This window comes from Gobius niger (assembly GCF_951799975.1).
Source record: "Gobius niger genome assembly, chromosome: 17".
Taxonomy (NCBI): domain Eukaryota; kingdom Metazoa; phylum Chordata; class Actinopteri; order Gobiiformes; family Gobiidae; genus Gobius; species Gobius niger.
In genome coordinates, this window is record NC_136868.1 from 9,035,170 (window position 1) to 9,053,512 (window position 18,343).

At 42.5% G+C, this 18,343-nt stretch overlaps 1 protein-coding gene across 1 annotated transcript in view; it reads left to right on the top strand.

Moving 5' to 3' along the window:
• Positions 1-18,343, top strand: part of slco2a1 (solute carrier organic anion transporter family, member 2A1) — a 31,549-nt gene that overhangs the window by 10,960 nt on the left and 2,246 nt on the right. Inside the window, exons 2-13 of the mRNA XM_079574922.1 lie at positions 622-759; positions 2,893-3,055; positions 7,997-8,209; positions 9,584-9,682; positions 9,779-9,918; positions 12,368-12,440; positions 13,457-13,621; positions 15,388-15,583; positions 15,655-15,802; positions 17,500-17,663; positions 17,742-17,806; positions 18,123-18,243. Of these exons, the coding sequence (XP_079431048.1) occupies positions 622-759; positions 2,893-3,055; positions 7,997-8,209; positions 9,584-9,682; positions 9,779-9,918; positions 12,368-12,440; positions 13,457-13,621; positions 15,388-15,583; positions 15,655-15,802; positions 17,500-17,663; positions 17,742-17,806; positions 18,123-18,243 (1,685 nt within the window). The remainder of the gene's footprint in view (positions 1-621; positions 760-2,892; positions 3,056-7,996; positions 8,210-9,583; positions 9,683-9,778; positions 9,919-12,367; positions 12,441-13,456; positions 13,622-15,387; positions 15,584-15,654; positions 15,803-17,499; positions 17,664-17,741; positions 17,807-18,122; positions 18,244-18,343) is intronic.

The window sequence follows — 18,343 nt, forward strand, 5'->3', positions numbered from 1 at the left end:
GGGTGGGGTCCCCATTCAAGATGAAACAAAAACAAAAATGCTACTGTTAGTTTAGTATATTTTTTTAATGTAAAACAGCCTATAAGAGGCAAGACCTTTATACAAATGGGGTCCCGAGTTGTTAATGTAGTTTTGGGGTCCCAGCAGAAAATGTTTGGCCCGAGTAGATATAGTACAAGGTTTGTATCTCAAAGGTCTGGGATTCAAACTTAGTCTCCTGTATCTTATTTTCTTTAGTCATTGTAGCAGTAAAATAAAGTAAAAATGCAAATAGCACAAACTTCAACTTCTATTAAAATTGTGCAGGTGAAGAAAAGAAAGCTTAGAAACTCAACTCATTCTTTCCTTTCCTCACATGTGTGTTGCTGTCCAGTGCTATAAAGCTTAGGGGTTTGTGTTTGATTTAATGGAAAATGTTAAATATTTGTCAATTAATGCTTTTGCTGTGATTTGACGTAAACATAGTGATTAGGAACAGGTTTGGGCTCGTTTTATGTTAATATGATGTCCGTAGTACCGGTGTGTGACTTAGCCCTGGACATCTAGGGAGTCCTGAGTTGGAGAAGCTTCTCCCGGCACCGACCTGCACATGAGTGATGATGTGTCCTTGTGTATTTTCAGCTGTTCGTCCTGTGCCACGGGCTGCTGCAGCTCTCGCAGCTCCTCTACAGCTCCTACTTCAAGAGCACCATCACCACGATCGAGCGGCGCTTCGGTCTCAGCAGCTACTCCTCAGGAACCATCTCCTCCCTGCACGAGGCAAGAGCCCACACAAACACCACGGGGGGGACTTAACCGGGACTAAACCAGGACTAACTTTAGGCTCAAACCAGGCCAAGCTACAAACCACAAACAAGACCTGGACTGCCTGTTCAAAACTATGTCCACACTGGGCACTTTCCCTCTCTGCACGAGGCCAATGCCAACAAACACATCGAAAGATCGCGATAGTTTTATTTCATGGTTCAGCGATGAGAGAAGAGGAACTGGAGAACAGGCAGCGCTTCCTCACAGGACGAGAGGGAGATCTGTGTGCTTTGGAAAGTTATCATCCACGACAGGGTTGAAAGTTAAAGAGGAAGCGTACTGTGCTTTTCTGCTGTGATCTTCCATCCATCTGTGCCAGCTCAAACAGAGGCTTTGAATACTGTAGTAGTATGCGATTGCTAATGTGTGCACTCTTAACAAGGATGTGACTGACTGCAGTTCAGTACAAATGTTTTTTTGCTGAGCTGATGGGACTAAGGTTATGATCCGCACCAAAGAACATTACCAAAGTTTTGTCAGGGCCTCTGCACCTATGTTTTCTGATGAATGTAGTATGTTTTGTATGTGGTATGAACAGGCACAGGCATCCATCCGCACATTTCTATAACTCTTTTTTCTCATCGTTCCCATTGAATACGAGGCCGGTTTTTGTCAATGCCATTCAGTCACAATGCTCTCAATGTGGTGCCCTTCGGATCACTTGAGGCTCTTTGCGGTAAGAGAGGTTTTAGTGCAATACTTGTGCATTTTGTAGTTTATTCTGTTGTAAATCCCCTTTTGAGTAGGTTCAAGTTTCATAGTTTCTAAATGCTACACTGTGTAGACTTTTGTGCAGACGAAGGACGCTCTGTGAAATCTTCAGCTTCAAACCTTGCGCTGGACAGGGACTGGGCAGGCTGCTATGGTGATGCTTTGCACAGCAGTGGCCCCTCCTCCCCAAGATTTACCTCCTGCGAACCGTACTAGACTGGAATATTTTCTGCTTCTGTGGGTGTGGGGGTGTAGGGAGATGTGTGGGGTACACGTCCTGGTGTTTTGATCACATTTCTGCAGCGTGGAGTTTCCCCCGCGCTCTTTAAAGAGACTAGATGCAAGTTAGTCATTTTATACTCACTACTGCCACCTCAGGTCTTACACGTAATTGCAGTTTCTATATTAAGCTCGTGCATGACGGCATTTCGGACCCGAAGTAACAACTTTTTGAGTGACAGTGCAGGATTTTAGAGGCAGTTGTGGTGAATAGGTCTGAGCTCATTCTACACATTAGGACATGGTTGGAACATGTAGGCGAATGAAAATACTTAGTTTTATCATTTTTAAATTCCATATAGCCCCTTTAATACCTGCGTGAGAGCGGGAACCATCGATTATATTTTGGAGATGGACAGTGTTTAACTCACAGTGGGAGAAATAGTTGAGAGAAGGAAGCGTTTGTTGTCGTCAGTGCTGTTCATAGCACACCGCGCCTCAGACGACCCCTTTCTTCTCTAAGTGACACCCTCTGGTGCACCATTGTTTGTGCACAGGATACCACCTTCCTCTTGAGCAACGCTGTTCCAGGCGGAAGATCGGGCCCATGAGCGGCTCAAACATGGTGCTGCACTGCTCTGTACAGCATCAAAATGACTCATGATTTGGCTTTGAGCTCGCCTTGTCACAGGTCACTGGCTGTAATTGAAATGTCTTAACGCTTTGTTCACTTTCCTTGGAAAGCTCAGACGTCATCTGAAGAATCAAGTTCCCCTTCGAGATCCGCCCGCTTAATGGTGCTTTAAAAAACATGGACAAAAACAAATACGTCTGAGCTAGTCCCCTGCTCCAACATTGGCATGTTCGCTGAAATACGACAACATCTTGAATCTCTTTCTAATACTGCGTGATTAGGTCAAACAATGCCTGGTTTTATAAAGTTTCATGTAAAAGACATCGCCAAAGCATCACCAACCAATGAACGGCCCAAAGTAGGAAAATAAATAATGCAGTTACATAGCAATAGAACCATTTATTTTACTGTTGTATCATGTCAAAGGTGAAGATCAATGTTCCAATTCATCAATATAGATTCTTGACATTCAGAATTATGTTTTTTTTCTTAGTTTGTAACATATGTAACTGTGTCCTCAGGTGAGTAACACGGTGCTGATCGTGTTCGTGAGTTATTTCGGACACCGGGTGCACAGGCCGCGCTTCATCGGACTCGGGGGCCTCCTGATGTCGGTCAGCGCCCTCATCCTCACGCTACCTCACTTTGTGTCCCAGCCGTACGAGTTCGACTCAGTGCTGCACAGTGAGTACATGAACATTAGTATCTGCAAACATGTGAAAGACGAGGCACTGTAGGTAAATAGGGAACAGTAAATACATTTAGAGATATCAGTATTTGTTATCATTGATGAATTTAATGGTATGAATGGGTTAGAGAATGGGTTTGTGCTTATGAGGCGGTAGTACTCAGTTACATTTACTCATGTATGTACTTGAGCTTAGACGAGTTGATGGGTAACTGCCTGGTCTGTACGAGTGTGGGTACTATATTGTAAGGCAAAATAATACCTTAGGAGCACTTCGACGTCCAAGCAGTAAAGTCTAAGTGCTCCTAAGGTATTTTTGTGTAACTAGACTTGGATCGTGTAACCGTATTTAAATAGGGAAAGCGTGGAAGAGCTTGGTCGCTTCTAACTTCACCCCCGTTGGCCCCATAGAGGAGAGGAGGAGAAGCTAAATGCCAAAAACATCCTCAGTCTTTTTGCGTGACTGAGCGCAGGCGTAAAGACCAGACAGTTACGCATCAACTCGTCTAAGCTCCGGTAAGAACATGTCTCAGTATGGAAAAACAGTGTTTATCTTAATAAATCCTTTCCATACGCCCTCTGGGGGTAATACAAGTGTTTATGGGATGATTGGGGGGGTCTTTCATCTCCTCCTAGTGTCTCCGGCCAGAAATCCACAATTGTAACTTCAATGCCACCGGGTCGGAGCCACCAATGCACATTAACAGAATCACAAAGAAGAAGCTAACAGGCTAACGGGCAAAGCTAACTGCGAACAGTGTTTACAGCCAAGTTTGAGTGAAAAAAATGATTACCTCTTTCCCTTTGCCTTTTCTGTCAGCGTAGTATTTACTCTCACAGACAATTACTAAGTTGAAAAAATCGCAACTTGCTACGACACCTGCAGTTGCGCTGATGGCCTCTAGGGGCAAGAGTTACTTAGTATCGCTTTAAATGGCAAATGCTCATTTTGATCTGTAAAGTAGATCCAGATCTGTAAAGGAGATTTCCACATGATTCTATGTTTTGTTTCAGATCATCGTCTTTGTATTCTCGTAGCTAATTGTTTGGGTCATCACTTTTTACTTGTACTTGAGTAAAAATTAACCTTTCTCTTTCTTGAGTAAATACTTTGGCTGCTCTACCCTCCTCTTAATCTATCTGCTTCAAATTTTACCTGTAGATTCCTGACATAAATTTGAGAGAAAATGTAATTGCAAGTGTTCTGTCTATTTTTTTTTAAGATGCGAAGGGAGAAAACTAGCCAAAAATCTCAAAATTGGCCACTGCGTGAAAAAAAAAAGCATCTCCAGCAGCATCTCGCCTTGAACGTTACACATCATGCATTATTTACTATTTTGAGCCTCTGTTCTTATAGCCTCCTTGTCAAAAACATACCTGAAGCTATATTCTTGTTTACTCTGGTTGTTTCTACAGCTGAAGGCTCCTTGTGTCATATGTGAAGTCACATTTTCACAGACCTGATTCCAGAAGGTGTGTGGTGTAGCTTTCTTGCATTAGGCCTTACAATCATATTAAAACATAGGCTGCAGACATGTCACAGGGCTGTGCTGAAGCCGCTGGCACCACAGTGACAGTGTGACCAGCCCCACATGAACTGTTCCCTCTGAAATGTTTATCACCTCAGCCCCTCTCCATAGCACTCAGCAGCACACGCGCAAATATTCAGGGCTTGGCTTTGAGACAAGATCAGAGTAGTGTAATTTGACCTGATTTTGGTTTTACAGTCCCCTAGATAACAGTTTCTCAGTTTAGACAATATTTTCTTCTGATAAAGTGTTGGGGAATGTGTGGATTTAGACCTAAGTATCTGATCTGAGTTTCTGTGGCATTTTCTCACCAACTCAAAGTTCAGGGATTCAACTCATTGCTCACTGCAGGCATAGATTGTGGCTGGAGGATAAAACAAGAAAGACCTTTAGTTATTTTGCTAATTTGGTTGGTGTGCCAGTGTACCTTAACCTGTTATCTGCCAGGTTAGGTTTAGGGCTAGAGTTAGGGTTAGAGTTATGCATATCCAAATCCCAAAGTGTATTGACAGAAGCTTAGTGTGATGCCTCATTTGAAAGCCAAGACCATCTAGTTTTGGGTGAAACACAACTTACATCACATTTGCGGTTCCTAACCCTAACTATGACCTTAACCCCTAAGTAACTCTTGCCCCTAGAGGCCATAAGCCCAACTGCAGGTTTCGTAGCATGTTGCGATTTTTGAGCTTATATTGTCCGTGAGAGTAAATACTACGCTCACAGAAAAGACAAAGGGAGAGAGGGATATTGTACATCCAATTACACAATGGAAATATTTTTTTTTCACTCAAACTTGGCTGTAAATACTGTTTAAAGTGACGCTAGCCCACAGTTAGCTTTGCCCGTTAGCCCCTTAGCTTCTTCTTTGTGATTCTATTAATGTGTATTGGTTGCCCGGTCCAGTGGCAGTTGTTATGACACTTTTAGTCAGTTAAATTGGTGACCACACTGGCGTCCTGTTGCTGGGTCCCCTGCTGGGCCTTTGACTAAACCAGGTAGAGAGACCGGCCTCTTCCTGGACTCCAGACGAGGCCCTCGCACCTTTTAGACAAAGGTCCCAAATGGCCAATCTCCCCAACATCACAAGTATCTCCTTCTGCCTCCAAACGCCACCATGATTTCATTCCCATGCAAAGTGCCTTTTGGTGGCTGCATTAACATCTCCAACTGTATTACCATTTCTATGTGTTTCTGGACTTCCCTTTGTTGTGCATGACCCCTGTCCTGCTGCTCTGTCTGTGGCACTCACCTATAAAGGTAATGCCAGGGCTGAGCAGAGCAGAGCTTACCATGACCCCGCGTTATGTGTAACCCTCTCCGCATGCGTAATAAACTACACATGTTGACTAGATAAACATCTCTTCAGCTTTATTAAGTAAGAAAATCCACAACACAGTCAAGTTGCAATTGTGGTTTTCTGGCCAGAAAAACACCGGGCCCAGTGCATTAGAAAGATTAGAATAGGCACAACCAGACAGCAACTCCAAGCCAGGAGCCGTCACAAATAGGAATAATTCTTGGTGCAAGATGCAAGCTAAGGTGTATTATCGCCATGGGCTAATTCATACCTAAGTACCATCATACCAAGTTTTGGATTTGAAAATTGACATTTTCCAGCCCCCACTGCGAGCCGTCCCATCACCACAACCAAGCTCCAAGATAGGGTAAAATAGGGTAGTTTCCTGGCCACAACGGGACACTTGACAGCTACCTGTGACAACTGCCACTTGGGGCGGCATTTCTCGCGAGTCTCGTGGCAGATTTCAGTTTGGAGAGGCACAGGAATCTGATTAGTTTTTGGGGGGTTAAACTAATATGGGAGGACGGCGGGCGAGAGGGGCCAAAACGGGACACTTGACAGCTATGCTAAGTTTCATCTGTTGTCCAGCATTTGCACTCACACACTCTCATTTAATCACTAATGTACTCAGACACTGGGAGTGTGGAAGGTGAAGTGTCTTGCCCAAGAACATGTCGACAGTGTGATCTGACCAGAGCTGGACCTTCTGGATTTGCGAGCAAACACTAGACAGTCACTTACTCACTGTCTCCCCAAGCAGCACCTGTTATTCCCACACAGTCTCCCATCCTAATTCTAACCAGGCCTGACCCTGCTGAGCAAAGTGGCGTGTCTGCAAAGAAACAACGAAAGTAGGACAAGAATGTCTGCCCCAAAACTCACTTTACTCTGTTAACGATGCTTATTGCTTAAAGTGAAATATTTCCTGTTGCGTGGTGGTGATTTGGAGAAGCACCGCTTTAGAGGAAATGCCTTATTAAAATGTGTCTGTGCTCTGAGGTGAACTCTGGACTGCATTAATAATCTGTCTGTCTGTCTCTGAGCGTGAGTGTGAGTGTGTCCGACCTCAGGGTTTTTAATTTGAACAAACTCTTCCCTCCTGCCACTTTTAATTTGCCTTCAGACCCTGTGCTGTGTCTCCACCAAAGCGTCAGGAAGTGTCCAGGAAATTGAAACATAAAATTAGCGCGTTCAAACCTCACAGGCTCCAAAATTAACCAGTAATGACTTTTCCCCTTAACTGTCCATCAATCTATTTACTCCTCAAAAGCTGCACGGCAAGCTTTATAGTGTCAGAAAATGATCAAAGTCTTATGAACGTGTTTAGATAGAGGAACCCCCACGTCGTGACATCAGCAGGTGGGATCAAGTGTTTGGAGGTTGATGGATTACTCAAACACGCACTACTGGGAGTGAACGCTCAAAAAAGTCAGTGTCTAAAGTGTCCAAACTTCCTGCTTGGCCCTAAAATAGTTTTCCCCCCCATAAGTTTAACTGCTTTGCATAAAAGCTTCTTGACAGGAGCTCACAGCCTATATAGGTCAGTGTAACGCCTCATTTGAAAGCTAAGACCCACAAAACTGATCATAACTTTTTTTGGTCACTTTTTGAAGTGTTTTTGTCACTTTTTTATTGTGTTATTGTTACTTTTCTGGCACGTTTTTGTTGCTCTTTTGTCCGATTTTTGTCACTTTTTTGTCCGATTTTTGTCACTTTTTTGATAAAATGTTGTCACTTTTTTATGCATTTTTGTTAATTTTTTCTTTTTGCATTTTTGTCACTTTTTTGTTACATTTTTGTAGAAAAAAATATATATTTTTGTCACTTTTTTGTTACATTTATGTCACATATTTTTTGCTCTTTTGTCACATTTTTGTTAGTTTTTCATCACTTTTTTTGTTACATTTTTGTCACTTTTTTTTGCATTTTTGTTACATTTTCGCCGCTTTTTTGTTGCTTTTATGTCACTTATTTGTTACGTTTTCACTGCTATTTTGCCGCTTTTGTCGAGAACCTTTAAGATTTGGGTAAAGCTGAACTGGAGAAAATGCGCTCTGTTACGGAGGGTGGTAAGACCTTTAACCCATCTCTCTGTTTTTGTCTTTCAGATCGCCATGACATCTGTAACCTGCACAGTAACTCCAGCAGCTCCGACTCCTGCGGCCGTGACGAGACGAGGCGACTGGCTGACAGCTCCACCCTGTGGTGGCTCATGGCCATCGCGCAGCTGCTGTTCGGCGTCGGCTCGGTGCCCATCCAGCCGTTTGGCATCTCCTACATCGACGACTTCGCTCGCCCCGGGAACTCCCCTCTCTATATAGGTGAATGTTCGGAATATGCTCCAGGTTCATCAATACTTCAGTTTGATAATCAATGTATCACAAACAGGTGTAACATAAATGGATGATTTTCTCGTGATACAATTGTAGAGCGTCTTTGAACAGTAGGCCAGTTAATATTGGGAATTTAAACTGAACTGATCCAGGCATTACTCAAATCTAAAAGCTTTAAAATTGTGGCGAAAGCGACGTAAATGAAGATGAAAACGCAACAAGAAAAGGAAAAAAAAAGTCAACAAAAAAGTGATGAAAATGAAACAGAAACGTGACAAAAAGGACCATGAAAAGTGATGGAAAAGATACAAAAACTGACGACAATGCGGTGACAATGCATGGAAACACAAATCATTTTTGTAGGTCTTAGCTTTCAAATGATGTATTACAGTGGCCTGTAGGCTGTAAGAAGCTTTTAGATTTGCCGAACTAGAGATAATGCTCTCTGTTTTAGTGGGGGGGCTTTTGCAGTTTATTTTCTGGTAAAATATATGGTGTGGTAATCAGTTCATGTTGTTTTCTTCAAAACAAGTCAATATTGCTGGAGTCTTTGGTTGCAAACATCTGCTTTGATATTTGGTTGTTTATGACCTTCTAGGAAATTTGTATTAACTTATCCAAAAATGCTGCTGTATTATCAGGTCATTCATTCTGTCAAGCTGAAGGACACACAATCCTGGTACATAGTATTAAAAGGAAAAGATAAAATATAGTATTAAAGTAAAAAAAATAAGTTAGTTCCAACAGTTGCTTCTCGTGTCTCATTTTACAGGTGGTTTACTCAGGTTTACTCAAGGAGGAGTCACGTATAACTTAACCTCTTAATCCCCACATGAACCTGAAAGTGACAAAATAGCCACAAAAATGAGACGAAAACGAGGATGAAAATGCAACAAAAGAGCGACAAAAAATCTACGAAAAAGCCACAAAAGAGAAACAGAAAAGTGACAAAAATACAATGAAAAAAATGTCAAAAAAGTGATGACAACACGGCAACAAAGATCCGTTGAGATGAGTTTTGTGTGTACTTACACAATTTATTTTATTTCTGAATAATACACCATAGAAACTAGATAGAAGAAAACCAGACTATCACTAGACTGGCCCACAATGGGAGTTTATTTATTTATTTATTGACCTTTATTAACATTAAGTAACATTGAGTAACATTAAAAACCCCATACCTGATTTTTATAAAGTACTATTATTGTACTTCAAAACGTCAGTCAGGTCATGTAGTAAATATAACCTGCCTGTGTTTAGAGTCTTCTCACTCTCCCGTAGTCACAGGCACTAGTTTATATATTTACTAAACCTCTGTATATCGCATGTCTCCGTCCTGAAAGTCTTCCTCTCCCTCAGCGATCCTGTTTGCCATCTCTGTGTTCGGCCCTGCCTTCGGTTTCCTGCTGGGCTCTGTTATGCTCCGTATCTATGTGGACGTCAACAGATCGGACTTAGGTAACGCTTTGTTTACGCTCACTCTCTCGTCCCTCTGCCCCCCCGTGGTGGTGTGTGAGATATCTGACCCGTACCCCCTCCTCCTGTACCTTGCAGGGGCTGAGCTGGAGCTGAGTCCCTCTGATCCGCGCTGGGTCGGGGCCTGGTGGATGGGGCTCCTCATCGCCTCCGGGTGCCTCTTCCTCACCTCTCTTCCCTACTTCTTCTTCCCTCGCAGAATGCCTCCTGTGCATAATGTAAGTCCAACTTTATCAGTGCAACGACGCCCTTCAGTAAATGTTATATTGCTACATTGATATATTGGTATATTGCTACATTGATATATTGGTATATTGCTACATTGTTATATTGTTATATTGCTACATTGTTATATTGTTATATTGCTACATTGATGCAGTATATTGATCTCCATCGGAGTGGGTGGAGTGTTGAAGTTTTGCTTTCCTTTGAAGCATTTGAAAAGCCGGAGCAGCTTTGATATTTGCCAAGTGAATTTACATATGTACTTTCTATTTTCTGTCCTTCTTTGGCTTCAAATGATACATGATATGTTTATGTCTATTATACAATGTAATCTGATTGATATCTTTACCTGAAAGAAATATTTAATTCCACTCGATATTCATTCATTCACTTCATATGAAAATGTACCATTGCAATGTGAACACATGTTGGGCCCAATCTTGTGTTTCTAAAAGCAGACTAAAGTGTAACATTTTGCGCTTAGTAGGAGCGCACTTTTAGATCTTGCAGCTCCTAGACTTTTAAGTGGGACGTACGAGGGGTGGAGAAACACCCATGACCAATGGCGATGTTATGTACAACAACCTTTTCCTCCAACCAGACTCCACGGCAGGAAAGGGCGAGGGGGAGTGGGGATGAACATAATGCTTTTGTTTTGGCCAAGTGAGTGCCGAACCGCGCCACAGTGGGACCGGCTGTAGCTACATCTCTTTCTCTCGGAAAATTGTTTAGCTCACAATGGGGTTAATAAAGTTTTAGTTTGACCTGTGAAAGCCTATAATGCTTAAAGGAACAGGCCACCGTTTTTCCATACTGGGATATGTTCTTACCTGAGTTTAGACGAGTTTGTACGTACCTGTGTGGTCTTTGTGCCCGTGGAAGAGCGTGGTCGCTTCCAACTTGACCCCTGTTTGGAGCTATAGGAATATGCTGGGAGAGGCCAAATGCCAGAAAGGTACACATCAACTCGTCTAAGCTCAGGTAAGAACATATCCCAGTATGGAAAAACAGTGGCCAGTTCCTTGTCATTATGATTTTTTAAAGAAATAACCAGAATGCTCCCTCCAGCCACCAGCGGGCAGCTTAAATAAATAAAGGAAATAATTCCACATGTGTCCAGTATGGGGCACTGACGTAAGAAGAGATCAGGATATAAACAACACATTTTAATCACGTGGTAAATGGACAGAATGCCCCTGGGCAGCTGTGGCTATACACGGCAATGCAAGTGTAAGCCGAGGTTGCAGTTCTGGCAGGCTCATTATTATTCATTTACAAAAAAAGGTTTCCTCAATAGCATATTCCCAATCAAAACATGTTTTGTTGGAGCTTTTGTTCATGGACCCCGGCAATACATTACATACATGTATTTTGCCCCAGCGATTTACTTGGAGACCCCTGGTTTAAAGTTTGCGCTGTCCTTGCGCCGGGCACAAGCTCTGGCCCATTCCGTTGCAGTCCCCCAAAACTGTTGAGGCTTGGTGTTTGCTTTTCGACAAACACAGCCCTTTACAGCCTCCACTCTTACTTTACTCCTCTCAGAATCGCTGTCCTGCAGAGACTGTTCCTCTTTTTACGATTAGATTAAAATCAGAAGAAGCCGTTATGAAGCTCTGAAACCTGCTCAACTCAAACAACCCGGTCCAGTTTACGACTGAGGAAACTTCTACTGTGATGGGGGACTCCTGGACAACTGAGAGCCGGCACAAACAAGGACAGCATGCACCAGTCATAGTTGGATAGGAAACAGATAAGCATTATAGATGATGTCACTCTGTCTCTTTGGACCTCGAGTCCCTAATAAAGTTGAATTGAATTGTGAAATGGATGAACAGACAAACAAACAACAACGAAATCGCTTTAGAATTAACCGTAAACATCTTCAACAATGAGATTCTTCAAAGTACATATTTTAGGTGAAAGAAGTTGACATTTTTCTGTTGCTTCACTCCTGTAATCCCGCTTTGAACACACCGGTTTGCATCTCCCTCCGTTCTCTCCTTGTGTTCCCGAAACCGTCTTGTTGAAATCCATAAAAGCTCTCGGAGTCAAGCGCTGAAAAACCCAATTATGTTTTTTTGACAGCGCCCGTGTTGATAGGACGAGCCGCTCCGTGGAGTTCTTGCTTTGAGCCTTTCAGTTCAGTCAAATGTCACTGTGTCGCTGTGAACGCAGCATAAAAAAGGCTCCACAAAAAAAGGAACGAGTGAAAAAGGATTTGCGTTTGACAAATCCAATCATCCGAGACACAACTGAGCTGGAGGTAACATGCTCAAAAGACAGGCTTCGAATTGAGCAGGAGCTTAAAGTGAAGGTGCAGTTAAAGCCTGGGTCCTGGATGAGCCTCGGTTTAGTCCAGTCCAGATTTATTTATTTTTAACCATATGTTTTGTCCTGGTTTAATATCTGTTTTCAACCCAGTGTTTCTTTTTGGTTCTTTAGGCGGTTGAACCTGAAAGCGACGTAAGCAGCGACCTGAAGAAACCAGAAGTCTCTTTAACAGAATTTCTTAAAAGTAAGTTTTAACCAGTTATTTTATTGAATTAGTAATTTATATTAGAACTAGAGGGGTTTAATCAATGGATTTAGTTTTGAAAAGCATTTACTGGGATTCAAATTGACACTGAAACAAAGGTTTGGAGAAAATAATGAAAATGCTCGGCCTAATTATGGTTCAATTTGCTTCTAAATATAATAAGTATTATAACTGGACATTAAAAAGCATTATACTGTCTGGGTGAATCCTCATTTCTGATTGGCTAACTGGCGTGCGTTGTTTCCAATAGTAACGACAAACATTTGAGTTGGAGCTAGTTTCAGCTAAAACAGCTTCAAGCAATACTAAAGCAATACTAAGTAACTTGTTTACCTTAATAAATCCTTTCCGTAGTCTCTCTGTGGGTAATGCAAGTGTTAATGGGATGATTGGGGGGTCTTTCATCTCCCCCTGGTGTCTCTGGCCAGAAAGCCACCATTGCAACTTGACTGCCACCTGACCGGAGCAACATATACAAACAGGCTAACGGGCAAAGCTAGCTGTGGGCTAGCACCACTTAAACAGTATTTACAGCCAAAAAATATTTCCATTGTGTAATTGGATGTACAATATCCCTCTCTCCCTTCGCCTTTTCTGTCAGCGTAGTACTTACTCTCACGGACAATTTATACGTTCAAAAATCGCAACTTGCTACGACACCTGCAGTTGCGCTTGGCCTCTAGGGGGAAGAGTTACTTAGTACTGCTTTAAAACATAAAATAACTCCTGCTCCGGACTTAAAAAAAAAGCAAACCGGGCACAATGACCAGTTTCAGTTTGTGGGACCATGGTGTAAGCGGATTAAACAACTTGGAACCGTGCGTTATACAGTTTTAATGCACTTCGTGGAGGTTCTTATTGAACGTCGAGCATTAAATCTGTATAATGCACGGCTCCTTATTGTTTAATCCTTACTTACTAAACATAACCTCTGTATTCCACCTGCACCTCTGATTAGCAAACTCTAAAGTCCGTCTCTCTCTGTGTTTGGTCAGATTTCCCGCGGATGTTTGTGTATCTCCTCCTCAGTCCTCTCTTCCTGCTCCTGGTTCTGGCTCAGTGCTGCTTCTCGTCCGTGATCGCGGGACTCGCCACTTTCCTCAACAAGTTCCTGGAGCGTCAGTACGGAGCGACGCCGGCCTACAGCAGCCTGCTAATGGGTGTGTTTACAATGGACTGTAAGATGACCTTTATACACACGACTGATATGCAGACAAACCCATGACTGAAATCCACTGGGAAGAGCAGAAGATTCAGTCTATCCAAGGGAAAAATATACAGTATAGCATTTTTTAGAGTTGCAAACATGTAGTGGCTCACAAACTATACAACCACACTGTACTGTCATTGGATCCTTGGGCACAATATCGGAGCGGTTGGAGCAGCCATGGGTGCAAGTTGCCAGCTAAACTTACGCCTTAGGGCAACTGTGGCTACAGGGTAGATTAAAGGGACTATACAGAGTTTAAAAATGTTAAAATTATGTATTTTCCTCCCCCTACACGTTCCAACAATGTCCTAATGTGTAGAATGAGCCCAGACCTGTTCACCACAACTGCCTCTAAAATCCTGCACTGTCACTCAAAAAGGTGTTAATTCGGGTCCGAAGTGCCATCATGCACGAGTTTAATATAGAAGCTGCAGTTACAAATAAGACCTGAGGTGGCAGTAGTGAGCATAAAATGACAAACTTGCATCGAGCCCCTTTAAATGAATAATGCACAAAATGTAACAGGAATTATAGAGTAGCTGTAGCATATACAGTGGTATAGACCGTTTCCTTGCCTATATCATTAGTGACTTCAGCTGGAGGCAGGAAGAAATCTTGGAAAGAAGATGAAACTACAACTAATGCTCATCAATGTAAAGTTACAACGCCATAAGCGCATTGTCTCCAGTTCAGTTTTAACCAAATCTAGAAGCTTCTCCACTGGAGTTTAGAGCCCACAGGTCAGAGTAACGACTCATTTGAAGATTCTTTTGTCATATTTTTGTTGTGTTTTCATCACTTTCGTATTTGGCACCGTGGCGCAGTAGCTAGCTCTCGAGCTTCATTACTAGAAAGTTCCGGGTTCAATTCCCACGGGGGACGGGGCCTTTCGGTTCGTTCTCCCCGTGTCTGCGTTGGTTTCCTCCTTCTACTCCGGTTTCCCCCACCACTAAAAGCATGTACAATAGGCCAGGATGAAGGAGAGTGTGTTTGAGAGTGCGCATGGGGGACAATGGATGGAAATTAGCCTAAGACTAAAATCTGGAGTGGCTTGTTCATTAACATGCACTGTCCCAACCAATAAACCAAAGCTTTTTGTTGCATTTTTGATGCATTTTGTCAAGAAGCTTTTAGATTTGGGTGAAGTCAAAAATGTGGTCGGGTTAAGCCGGGTAAAGAGGTTAAATGTGGTACTGTTAAGTGTAGGTGCAAGAACAGGAGTTTTATCTGGTGTATCCAGCAACAGTTTAACATTTGTTTATCGTCGCTACTTTCCTGCCTCCGGCTAAGCCCCGCCCACCACCTCCAATGTTTACAAACAATGAAAGGTTCAATAGCACTGGTTCTCAGTTTATGTGACTCCAACCTTCAAACAATCATTTGTCATTTGGGCAGCAAAAATATAGATTAAAAATAAAACTTTTTAAATAAAACTATTTTAGCATAGCTTTTATAGAAAACAAGTTGCAGTTTATCCCTGTTACAGTGCATTAAATATCAAAACACTATATTTAATCACAGAAAGAGGCAAATGAAGATTTTCACAATTAATGAAAAAGCGTCAAACCCATCAGTTGAAAATCGTTTCTGTATAAAACTACGTATATGATGCTGTATATTCTCCGTCTCACGTTTTCATCACATCTTTCTCTCTGTTTATCCAAAGCACAGTGAGGTCTTGTCACAGCGATCATGTTTCTCATAATTTCCTTGCAGGCGCTGTGAATCTGCCGTCAGTCGCCGTGGGAATGCTGATCGGAGGAGTCATCATGAAAAAGACCAACCTCTCTCTAAAAACCATCCCTCGTTTCTCTGCGGTCATGCTGGTCCTGTCCACGCTCCTCTGTGTCCCGCTCTTCTTCATGGGCTGCTCCACACAGACCATTTCAGAGGTCACCACGCGCCAGGACGGGTCAGTGAAAACACATTAATGATTAAGCATTTACAAATATTTCAACATTATTAACAAACCGCCCTCTTTAGGTTTCAGTCCACGTGTTACTCCAACTGCTCGTGCCCCACCAGTGCGTTCCATCCCGTCTGTGGATCGGACGGGGTGGAGTACATCTCCCCGTGTCACGCCGGCTGCACCGACTTCATCAAAGACCCCAACAACACCCACAAAGTCCAGGTGAGCGTTTGACGTCATCCTTTATCCTTGATTCAGTTTGTGATTTAAAGGGACTATCAATCAATCAATCAACCTTTATTTGTATAGCACTTTACAACAGCACCCGCTGAACCAAAGTGCTTTCCATAAGTGCAATATAATAAAAACAATAGAAAATACATATACATTACACATGTGCAATTAGCAGTCAAAAGCGGCTTTAAACAAGTGTGTTTTCAGCCTCGCTTTAAACAGTATCAGGTCAGTGATGGCTCGTAACTCAACAGGCAGAGAGTTCCAGAGCCTCGGACCAGCCACTGAGAAGGAACGATCACCCCACTGCTTACTTTTGGTCCTAGGGACCTCCAGCAGGTGTTGTCCTGCAGACCGCAGCACTCTACTAGGCTGATGTGCAACAAGCAGGTCACATAAATAAGAAGGTGCAAGTCCATTAATTGATTTAAAAACAAACATTAAAAGACTAGATACAAGTTGGTCATTAGATGCTCACTGCTGCCACCTACGGTCTTACGCGTAACTGCAGCTTCTATATTAAGCTTGTGCATGACGGCACTTCAGACCCGAATTAATAACTTTTTGAGTGACAGTGCAGGATTTTAGAGGCAGTTGTGGTGAAAAGGTCTGGGCTCATTCTACACAACAGGACATGGCTGGAACATGTAGGAGGAAGAAAATACATAATTTTAACATTTTTAAACTCCGTATAGTCCCTTTAAAGTGGACATGTCATGCACATGGAGCCTAAAAATAGACTTAAATACATTATTTTTGGGTGCCTCAGTTTTGATATTTTACGTTGTATAATTTGAAATATGTCTCTTTAAGAATTAAATGGTACCAATGAAAAGTAGGTGAAAGAGCTGGTGAAAATCTTGACTGGGGCTCCTCCTGCTGGCATCTATAGGAATAGAGCGGTAAACTACAGCTCAGATAAACAGAAAGAGAAACATCCGTGATATTTTTTATATTTTTAGAAACGGTTTCGGAATGACTGAAATACGTCTCACAAAACAATTAAAAAAAATAAATAAAAGGAGAACGCCCTAATTAAATATGCAAGCGCGATCCAAATGCGCATATTTGCACAGCTGTTTACCAATCGGCATCGAGCAGGTCTGAGCCTGGACTATACCAGGACTGAACCTGGACAAAGCCAGGACTAAACCTTTACAACGCAGGGCTCAGTGAGTTGAACTGAGCAAAGAGGAGAAACACACAGGCTACAGTAGCCTATATGCATTCTGCTATTTATGAGCCAAAACTTGTTTTTAGAGCAAAAAAACAATATGATTCAATTAAATGCATTATTTTAAAATCGTTTTCAAAACGTGGCGACATCATAACAAAAAAGTTACGATCTTAGCTTTCAAATGAGGCATTACACCGGCCTTTGGGCTATAAACCCTCCAGTCATGACGCTTTTATGTTTCAGGTAAAGCCGAACTGGAGAAAATGCGTTCGGTGAAGCCAGGTTAAACCGGTTAAAGAAACATTGAAGAGGCACAAAACGGCTGCCACGGCAACGGCACCAAGGCTAAATAAGAAAATTGTAGATGATGACCAGTACTTAACTCAGTTGTAAAGTCAGATTTCTTAAAAGCATTACATACATCAAACCACTGTTATCATTAAAGTTTGTTCTTGGTAAAGCTTTGTTGTGACTTGTTCTCCAATGACGAGCCTCTTCCTGTGCGCAGCTGTACACAAACTGCAGGTGCATCCCTGGGGCCCAGAGTCACGCCCGTCCAGCCCCCTGCCCCAACGGCTGCCCCCACCTCCTGCTGCCCGTCATGCTGGTCATCTCCGGGGCCGCCCTCATCGCCTGCTTCACCCACAACCCCATGTACATGATGGTGCTCAGGTCAGGCAGCACAACAGGCATTATAACACCGACTGTAGTATTTCACACGCAGCAGCAAAGTTATGTTTTTAATTACAGAATTGTTCCCTCTGAAGAGAAGTCATTCGCCATAGGGATACAGTTTCTGCTGATGAGAGTGTTAGGTAAGTAACAACCTTTATAAAGCTGTTTTGTTGTTTTTCTGCTTCTGAAAGTTTAATACATCAGTGGAAAGCGTGTACAGAACCCCAATATTTTTTGTCCCTTGCCATTTACAGACTTTTATTGAATTCAAGTGCAGCTTATTGTTGGAAAAAATATTAAACAAATCAAATTCACTTTTATTGTCGACTGAAAACACGATTTAAAAGTTGCAAATGTACTTGGTCTTGCTTCATTATTGTGTATTTTGTGCAGCATCGTCGCCCTCTGCTGGTGATTAATGGAGCCTGTCTGTTTTGTTTTTTTGTTTTTGTTCAGCCTGGCTCCCTGCCCCAGCCCTGTTCGGGACGGCCATTGACACGTCCTGCATCTGGTGGAGGCGAATATGCGGCAAGAAATTCAGCTGCGGATACTACGATAACAACGTTTTAAGAAACAGGTAGTTGGCATGTGCTCGAATTAATCTACGAAACGCATTGACAGTGGGAAAGTAAACGGCTTAATACACTTGGCCCTGCGTTTCAGTCACTATATAGACC